Here is a 10,135-nt window from a genome sequence, read left to right on the forward strand (position 1 = left end):
CTACAATTTTTGTGTATAAAAAGTGATTAAAATCAATGAAAAGTTTTTTTTAACGTAATTCGAAAGTGTATATTCATTAAGCCCAAGGCCTATATCAATATTTACAGTTAAAACTTATTAGTAAAACTCTTGAAAAAATCTGAATTTGTCACTCTTAAGAACCAATTCAAACGGCAGTAAAAACATCGAACAATCATTCAAATTAATGGCATATTACGCATTTCAAGGCTTACCAATCGTCCAACGCCTGCAGGATGTTAGCCCACTTCGCTTCCCTGCACCACAGCAACACGATCCGAGAGCACTCACTTTTATTATTTCACTTCACATTATGATTTTGACTAACACGCAACGCATTTAATTTCGTTTTTACACATGATAACTATCTTCAAGGCTGAAACACTGTTGTTATATACAATCACTGATGCGAACACATTGCCAAAACAACTAATAATGATTTCCGAACGGCTCGATTTTTATTCTGCAAATGCACAATGTCTACCGGCACGATCTGACACCGAAGAAGCGAATTATGAGCTTGAATAGCGTGTTCGGACACCGCTTGACGATGGTTTTTAAAATCACACGGTCATCGTAAAAAAGTTATTCGTAATGATGTTACGAATTCGCGTCCGACACAAGCTCCGAAACATCCGATATGAAGCCGGGTACAACGTTTTATACGCGTATATAACATCATGTCGTAATGCGCGGCGTAAATTGCGAACTTCACAAAAATGAGAAGCTACATACCTATAACGTGATCATTCCCCGTAATGTCGTTTGTTTACCACATTCCGAACGTACGCGTAGGAGAAACAACAGCGCAACGACAACCGACCCTCATTATTCTAGGAATCGCGAGTCGTTTGTTTATTGTTTTATTACGAACGCTATGACCTTCAATGATCTGTTTCTTGTATTTCGAATCAAACTATCGGTGTCCAGCGTCTTTCTACGAACCACAAATGAGTCGAATAATGATAAAATAATGACAACCGAGTCATTCTTTCCGACATGCAAAAAGCAGCGATCTGCTCGAAGCACGCTTTGACTTACCGACATCGCGGGCGTTCGACCACCGTTCGACGTTGTACAACGCAAGATGGCTGCCGCCGAGACACAAGCGCCACTCCGAAGCTGCGGCCACTACGAGAATCAGCGGAAAGTGGTGGGACGGCGTTGGTTTCACTGTGATTCTTCCTCGGCCCTATTATTTCTGATTATTTGCAGTCGGTCAGCGTTTGCAGAATGCTCTCAGGACCTAACAACTCGCATAGAATCCCCGATTCCGTATTTAACTTAATTTTACGGAAGTATGACTTCTGTATAGACGGAAACGATTCGCAGCGATTCCCGGCTCGTTAATTTATCGACCGAATCGATTACGTCGATAATGCAGAATCAGCCTGCAACGCTCCCACCGGCTCACCTTAAACCGTTTGAACTTTGTATCGTTGGCTACTGTTCTGTCTTCGCAGAGTTTCCTACGAGTTGTCTGTGGTTATTTGACTTTTTAGCCACCAGCTAGCTCCGCAAGACTGCGCAAGTTTTACGATCAGCCTGCTTTCTCAAATGACTTCATATCTGTATATAGCCAAAAACAGCTGCCAGTGTTTGTGTACATGTGTAGGGCCAGCAGCAGTGGTCAGCAGTGTGAGCACAGCGCGCAAAATGTTTACATTTTGTAGCGTAGCTTTGTCACTGGCATTTCCTCGTGGTAATTGTCTCGATTGAGCAAGCTCTAAAATTGTTAAAATTTTGTTGAATAAATAGAAAAACAAACTCAAACCCTCTGCGGAATTAACCAATCTGCTGCGAATCTACGCTAACTATGGGCGGTTACGCGAGCAGAATAGTGTCAGTGTCAAATATTGCAGTTAATTCGGTTTATCGTACTCGTAAACGGAAATGCATCGAAGAGGACGAGTTCGATCCCGACTCGGAATTCATCGACAGAACACTCCAGACTCCAAAAAAGTAAGTCATTTGACATCATCAACAGAGTCTAAAATCATATATCGGGGTTTCGCACTTACCTCTACCGTTCACCCATCCCCTTATCTATATTCTGTTCTCTTGTTACAGACGAAAATTACTGACGACTGCTCAGTACATATACAAAACATTGTTCCAAGAAGAAAAAGGCAGCGACGTTACGGTTCTGATGCTAGGCAAGGCATGGAGGCTGCACAAAGTCTACATAACGCAGGTATCAATCCTACTTTGTTTTGTTTGAAACATTATCCAACTCAACCGCATGGGATCCCGATTCCCCACTTGCGGTTATCTAATGGTGTTAGCTCTTTGCTTGCCTGTTAAAAGTCTGTTATCTTAATCAGACTATCTTGAGTAATCACTCTTTTTCATCCTATTTATAGAGTCCGTACTTTGCTAGCATGTTCTCCGGCTCTTGGAGAGAAGCTAATGAAAAGGTGATCAGCGTGGAAGTAACCGATCCTAATATCACTTTAGACTGTGAGTGATCAAGATTTGTTTTTTTGTGAGGATGAAGGTAGTAACGTCAGCGTAACGATGCATGTTTAGGAAAAATTATTTTTTGCAACTTCAAGATTGTCTGAAATTTAAACCCTACTATAGCAGAACATGGAAATCCAATTTCTTCAAAATCATTTTAAAATTTCTAGGCGATGATTTTTTCCTTAATGTTTCGTTACATTAACGATGCTCACTTCGACTACGTATTTCCAACTTGTAAATATGTTTGGATTTCAAATCTCAGTTTCTGTTATCAATGAATGCTGAACTAATCCTCGACTGAATCATTAATTGTATAGATATTTTCACTTTTCTTTCAGCTCTGGGAACTGTGCTAGGCTCTCTTTACCTCGATGAGCTAAGTTTAGAGCCTAAAGACGTTATTTCAATTCTAGCAACAGCAACATTATTCCAGCTACAAAGTTTAATCGACCAATGTACAGAAATAATGGTAGAAACAACAAACATAAAAACTGTCGTAGCTTATCATAATGCGGCTGCTTCATACGGCGTGCCAACTGTTAAGAAGGCCGCTAAACGATGGCTGGAAGTCAATCTACTGGGATATGGCTGGTTACATCCTGAATTTCTGAATGAAATTACACCCGATTTAATGGTAGAATTAATCAAAAGCCCTGATTTGGTTGTCATGCAGACCGAATTCTGCATCTACATGATGTTAAGAATATGGTAAGTGATAGTGTGCTTGAGACTTTAGGATTAGGACTTTAAACTGGTAAATACTACTGCTAGGTGGTGATAAAAATTGAGGTAGATACTTTCACACACTCCAAAGCAAAAGTACAAATAACTCTTTTAAAAATAAATTTTATACACTTATATTTTTGATACCCACAGGTTATTCGTCCACCTACAAAAAAAAGAAGAAGTCGTGCAGATAGAAGAATTTTACAAGAGTCACACTTGGGCCGAACCATTTCTAATCACAGAAGAGGGCAGAGCTTACGCTGCGCCTTTTAAATCGTTAAGGATGAAACATTTACTGCTTCATCATCAAGACGTGAAAATATTATATGGAGATAATTTGATCCCTCCTGAATGGTTGAACACTGCTTATAAGGACCAGTGGCATCACTTGTTGAGAATTGACGCTAACAAAGACTGCGGGTGAGCATCAAGTAGAATAGATCCCTTTCCCTTTCCTATAATTCAGCACGTTCGTTACCAATTTCTGTTCGACGTAGCGAGGAGAGAAATCTATCCATTCTCAATGGACCAAATTTTTTGCCATGTCTACTTCAATTTTGGTATTATTATTTGTTAAAGCAGACCCATTCATTCACCGACTCCATTTTAAAGGAATTTTTACTACAAGAAGTCACCAGCCCACCGCGTTGCAAACGGAGTTGACTGAAAATGGAGTTGGTGAGTATATGGTTGAGATCCTATAAAGGGTTGCTTAGCTCCTCTGTGCAAAAATTTTATGCATTCGGAAAATATGAATGTTGAACATGTAGAGCTGTAGTAAGGGCGTGCAAGTTATTTATTAGATTATTACCAATAGAGTCAAACATAAAGAGACTTTGTGATAATACGCCCAAAAACGGTCGACGAATTAATAGGAAAATCGTCCCCTTAGATTCCTGGACAACGTTCCCACCATTTCTTCCTTGTTTTCAACAGAACCCAATGTCTTTAGGTATTTATGTCACCACGTTGTAAATAAATAGTGACTCTTGGAAAACCCATTAAACGAATTATAAATGTACGCAACATGTACCAGGAAAAATTTATTTTCATTTCAGACCGAGGCAGATGAGTGAGGAGGAATTTTCACGCGAATGCTTCAGGTGCGGCAGGTGTGTTGAAAAAGGAGGAGAACACATTTGGCGATGGACAGCCTTCCATTTTGGATTAGATCTCGTTGCTTCTTTAGACACTACCACGCTGAGGCTGAAGCGAAATCATAGAATTGAAACAGAGCATATACAGTCCAATCACGCAAAACATAATGTCATTGTTAAGTAAGTATTTTAAAGATAAATTACCCTACATGTAAAAATCTGTCACCACTTGGAAGAACAATATTTCTCTGTACAAGTTAGCAATTAATCTACACGACACTTTTGTTTTAGGGTGTCCCTGGTGTCGTTAGACGAGCAAAGACAAGTGAAACACATTCAGAATTCGGGTATGCTCCGATTATCGCTTCATAAAAATGAAGAGGTAAGATTTGTAGTTAATGAAAATTTCTTATTAATCTATACTTTGTGTAAGTAATCGAGGAATGAATGAACGTCTTTGATGAACGGTATTCTTTTTCAGAAACAAGTTATGTCCCTCGACAAACAGCTGACCTACCCATTGTACATATCTGTAAACATGCAGGTAGTAACGCCATTTGCGCCGACAGAGGAAGGAAAACCGCAGCAACAGAAGGAATCTGAAATTGTTTTGACTTTGTCGGATACATAAGCAACACTTGAAATCAATCTTTCATTTTTTACACATTCTTGGTTTACTTTTTATTTCATTTCATTCTATTTTACTTTTACGATTCGCGATCTCGACACAAGTTTTATTCATCAATAATAATGTATGTACACTCGCTAATATTGAGCACTAGATTGGCTCGAATCTATGGATCAATTGATCTAAATTAATACAGTAAAAGTCACTCGAAATCAAAAACATTAAACGCACACTGTAAGAGTGCTTCACTGTAAGAGACCTTCTAAAACCAGGACAAACAATTTTCTAATTGTTGAAAATCGACGACTATTTAAAGTTTAGAAATATTACAAAACTTTCACTCTTATGAAAGTCTTAATCGGTGAGAAATAATTCATTATTTCCTACATAGTCCCAACTACCGTCTCGTTCACGATATTTTTAAAGTATTTCTGTATCGAAAAAAATTTCAAAATTCGTAATTCTGTAAGTAATTTTTATTCATTTTAATTCTTTTTTTCACTTACAGTCCATCAGTAACTACTCGACGGGTAACTTACTAATTAATTCAAATGATTGCTGATCGACGGCTATTCAAGTTTCTCAATCCATGCGTGAAATTATTGACTGTTAAGAATATTGGAGGATAAATATTATTGTTTGTTGCAAAGGAAGAAGAATATTTTCGTATCGTTTTTTATTTTCTACTATTTCGTGATTTTTCTCAGCAATTCTTAAGATATACGCTCAATTGTGGTCACGAGATTGTCCACGTCAGAGCCTAATAATCTAATTATCATTAATACATGTAAATGGATTATACGCGGCTGCATTTAGATTATACAAAAACCGTAATATAAATTGCTCGGAACACATGATGACAGCATTATCTGCGCATTTACAACGAATTGTTGAAAACAGCCAGTTATTCAGTCTTCAGTGAAGTTGGTTTGTTTGCGTGTAAAGGCGTACGTTGACCGTGAATAACCCTGAACAACTGCGTTTCATTTTTTCGCAACATTTATTTAAAGAAATAAAATAAATGAAATATCTACGCCACAAAATTAAGTCACATTGGGAGGTAGTTACTTATTAATTACTATGATATGTACAGGCATTGTTAGTAATGGGTAGTATAAGAAACTAATCAATACCCCAAGTCCCCACGTAAAGTTTAGCTTAACTTGAACACGATGTACTTCAAAATTATACGTTGCTGCAAGAGTATTATGAAAACGGAAAAATCGAACTTTTTCAATTTGTTATATCCTTTCCGATCAGTAAAGTATATATACATTTTTCTTTTTTAAAATATCGCAGCGTTTGTCAGACTTTGAACCTCTTTGCATACGTATGATATAAGGATTTAACTGAGTTTATACACATGCTTGTGATATTTGTTTTAGAATCACAGATAATATTATTGTTAAACATACGTAATGCATAATTTTTTATAAATGGATACGTGGTGCCTTCGGACGAAAACCAAAAACAAAAAAAAATATATATATATATTTTCAAGTCGTTTTGTATTAAATAAATCTTCGTATTATTACTAATTTCCTTTGAAGTATAGATTCTTATTTGTGAACCATTATATCAATATGGTATGTACGTTATACCTATAAGCGATACTATAAGCGTCAAACGAATACCAGTATTTATATAGTAATACATATATTATTCATAATCATTCGTAAATTTTCCTTATTTTATTTTTTTCCTCGTCACCTCGCCTTTGTGCAAGCAGACAAGCATGTAGCCGGATTATCTCAGTTTCGTTTCGTTAGTCACAGTTCAATTTCATTCAATTTCATCGCTCAGTCGTATTTCGACGGACGCCAGAAGAGCGCGAGTCACGTTTATTGTGGCTTCGATTCGTCACTCGTAAACAAAATACATAGCTACACATAAAAATACACCTATGACCACTATCAAAGCTCGAGAGGAAATTATAACTTCCTTCGCCCATTCTGCACGTCGTGCACTTCTTTCCTTCATAAATTCAGTGCAGACTGTTGCAAAGTTTCTCCGCGGCCAAAATGAATTACTTAACAGAGTCGCCCACTCAATTCATCATCTCATTCTACGAATCTGTGCGTGACTGTAGCGCTATAAGTTCTGCCTATATTTATGCCGAACACAATACGCCACTGTAATATTATTAAATAGCATTCTGCACAACAAAAAAAAATGTCGAGACGATGTAAATAGAAAATGTTTGTTTTAACTAAATAATGATATATAGTATCCAAGCATAGGAAACCTTGCACAAGCTAATGAGCATTTATTTTGTAACATAATTAGATTGATATCGGGCGTGATGATTAAAAAACATAATTTTATATGATCAGATACGACTATCTTAAGAGTGTCTTATTCCTCCTCTTCCAATCATAAGTTACCTATATTGGAAAGAGCGATTAGCGGAGCTAAAGGGCCGTGGAATGCATCAGAGCACCGAATCAACGTGAACTGCAGTCGTGAGCGGCGCTTTTCGACTGACTTTTCCCGTTTATCAGTTATCACCGAATCACGGTGACATATTTCGGCTGATTCAGTTCCTCGATGCCGCCTGAACCAGCTCTCGCGAAATCGTTCATTAACCATCGTCGCACCCTGCAAGACCCGCAATATTCGCGTTAACATTCTGCAGGGTTGACGAGCTGCATCCCCGCGGTTTCCGCCCCTGCAGATCGGGAGGATAATCGTAGGTAAATCGAGGATGCAGTGCTGCGGCAGCTGGAACACAGGGTGCTGCCCGGCGCATCATCCCGTTGCTGTCACCTTCGAAAACCTCAGGACGAAGTACTCTGTGAACGAGGACATTCGCGTCGAGTACACGCTGCACGGACACGTGAGTAACCAGACGGATCGTAAATTGTTTAATTAACTAATTAATTTCACTGGAAATCTCGTCTCCAGGTACAGCAAGCCTCGACCCGTGATTGGCTCGGCATTTTTCCAAGGGGATGGTCCAACCTGCAGCAGTATCTCACCTTCGAATACGCCCTTGTCGCCCCGAAGACGGCGGCATCCCCTAATCGGACGATACTTTTTCCCCGCATGTTTCACCAAGAGGTATACACCCTGGTGCAAATGATTTCTACACCAAACAAGGATAAATTTTCTACGATTTTTTTTAAAGAAATTGGAACATTGACGTAGTTCTGATGTCATTTTTTTTAAACTAGTAATATTTCGTTGATTAGGATACATATTCGCTCTAGTTTCTAATTATCCCTCCTTTGAAATTTTATAGAAATTTTCTCGAATATCGTATCTTTTCATAGTAAATTGTCAGCTTTCGTAAAATATCGGTGATTAGTGTAATTTCTTTCAGTTCTCCATATACACGATAGATCGATAAGGAGTCTATCACTTTTTGCAACTTAATTTGCTTGTATCAGGCTTCTACAAATACGGAATACCAGCTCGTCTACGTCACCAGAGAGATTCAAGTGCTTGCTGTAAGCCCCTACTTCCGGTTCGTCGGGGACCAGCGGTTGGACTCGACGAATTACAGTCTGCGCATTCCTGCCGGTCGACAGCAAGCTTCGTCTATCGAAGAACAGGAGGTAGTTGAACAATTATTAAATAACAGTTAAATTTTCTCAGTACAAAGATGGAAAAACGTATGATTTTTTTAAAATTTCTGCATCGTATGATATTTGAAGATGTATCGTGCAACGCTCGATATTTCAGCCATTCGTCGATCGTCTCGCAGTTTCCGGATGGGGACCACCGCGAATTGTTCTATCGGACCAGAGTCTCCTGTCGTTGCGGCCTTCCCGAGGAATTTCTGGGAACCCGCGTCTCTCCTCAGAGAGTTGCAGAAGTTGCGGAAGGCCACGAGAGCACATTTGCGGCCTCGCCGCTGGCCGCGTGCGTTTTGCATTACTCTGCTGACCGATTTTTCACCACGTTAAAATAGCCAGTACTAAAAAATTTCAGGCCCGGTTTCTGGCCACTCACAACGCCTCGCTAACTGAACGCGTTCTTCGACTCGAACGCGATTTGGCCCTTGCTGAAGGCGCGAAATCTGGTCTAACCGCTCGTCTCCGGTCTTACGAGAATTTTGTTGCGGAAATGCTTCGCTCCTTGGCCACGAATCGTAGGGTTAAGATCACTGACGCTGCGGGAAAGGAGGTATAAAGCGACTTTAAACGAGGAGCTGTATAACCGAAAGTAACACCTTTCCGCAGATAATCTTGCAGCAGTTGTCGACTGACAAAAATCACGACGAACGGAAATCTGGCAACGATCAGACCGAGGAAAAAGAATATCGTCAGGAAAACCTGGACCCTAAAACGAATCAGAGCAATGATCGGTGCATCGAGGTCTTGGATTTTTCGAGGGTGAAAAAGAATTTATTGTTCTACATGTGGATTTGCATTTAAACGTCGTTGCAATGAGTTGGATTTCGATGTTTACTAGGATCGAATTCCGGTCGGTGAATACTTGACGAATGAAAAACTGCTTCCGACGAAAGACGATCGAGGTGACGGAAACACGCAGTGTATATCACCTGAGAAGTCACCGGAAGAGAGCAAGGAACAAGTCCAAGAGGATCAAGACAATGTCGATCGGGAAACCTCGAGCAACGAGTTTAAGGATCATCGGACGAAAGTTGAAAATGGCAACGAGTCCTGGGAAGAAACTGCGCCGAAAATGCAAATCAATGAGATACCTGCGGATGTCTCGAGCCTGACTTCCGCAAACGGAGTCTCGACTGCTGGCGAGAAGAATGAGAAGGCGAAAGTCGAGGTTGATAATGAGAACAAAACTTTAGAGTCAAAACCTTCGGCGATTGTTATTCAGGGCAGCAATGTGAAGTTTGCTATCATTAGGTTGGACACGGTTCTAATACATCTATTTCTCTAGCAAGATTTGAATTCTTGAACCAAAAATAAAATTCCTGATTTCAGATACCAATGATGGAACGATAGCCTCAAATTCGATGCCGCATAGGAAGGATCAAAATCTCAAAGTCTTTGTGTTCTCACTTTTTTATCATATACGAAAACAACTGTTGTACAAATATACATTAACTCATACACGCGAAAGGTGATTGTGAAATTTCTTTTTACACCTGGCTATCGCTTGTTTATATTATGTAGGCTATCGCTCGAGCTCTTTCGTTGATCATTTTTGTCAATGCATCGGGTCAGCGATTTCAGTTGGCTCTCGTTCAGTTCCCATTTCGGCTGCATTGAACGCGCAG

The 10,135-nt window shown here is 39.5% G+C and overlaps 2 protein-coding genes across 4 annotated transcripts; both read left to right on the forward strand.

Moving 5' to 3' along the window:
* Positions 1-1,521: 1,521 nt before the first annotated feature.
* On the forward strand, positions 1,522-5,526 carry LOC124408695 (protein germ cell-less). 3 transcript variants are annotated; one of them, XM_046885826.1, is made up of 8 exons: positions 1,522-1,980; positions 2,089-2,212; positions 2,382-2,478; positions 2,820-3,189; positions 3,358-3,627; positions 4,248-4,484; positions 4,596-4,686; positions 4,786-5,526. In XM_046885826.1, the coding sequence occupies exons 1-8, from the start codon at positions 1,835-1,837 to the stop codon at positions 4,933-4,935; spliced, it is 1,485 nt and encodes a 494-aa protein (XP_046741782.1). In that variant the 5' UTR covers positions 1,522-1,834; the 3' UTR covers positions 4,936-5,526. The 3 variants fall into 3 exon arrangements, with proteins under 3 accessions (XP_046741782.1, XP_046741798.1, XP_046741788.1); XM_046885832.1 differs by having other exon boundaries at positions 1,524-1,980; positions 4,266-4,484; XM_046885842.1 differs by lacking the exon at positions 2,382-2,478.
* A 2,095-nt stretch (positions 5,527-7,621) lies between these two features.
* Positions 7,622-9,973, forward strand: LOC124408743 (tax1-binding protein 1 homolog). The gene is made up of 8 exons (XM_046885900.1): positions 7,622-7,768; positions 7,837-7,992; positions 8,322-8,489; positions 8,617-8,796; positions 8,866-9,060; positions 9,117-9,269; positions 9,349-9,761; positions 9,840-9,973. The coding sequence occupies exons 1-8, from the start codon at positions 7,637-7,639 to the stop codon at positions 9,847-9,849; spliced, it is 1,407 nt and encodes a 468-aa protein (XP_046741856.1). The 5' UTR covers positions 7,622-7,636; the 3' UTR covers positions 9,850-9,973.
* Positions 9,974-10,135: the final 162 nt, after the last annotated feature.

The sequence above is a fragment of the Diprion similis genome, chromosome 1 (assembly GCF_021155765.1).
Source record: "Diprion similis isolate iyDipSimi1 chromosome 1, iyDipSimi1.1, whole genome shotgun sequence".
NCBI classification, from domain to species: Eukaryota; Metazoa; Arthropoda; class Insecta; order Hymenoptera; family Diprionidae; genus Diprion; species Diprion similis.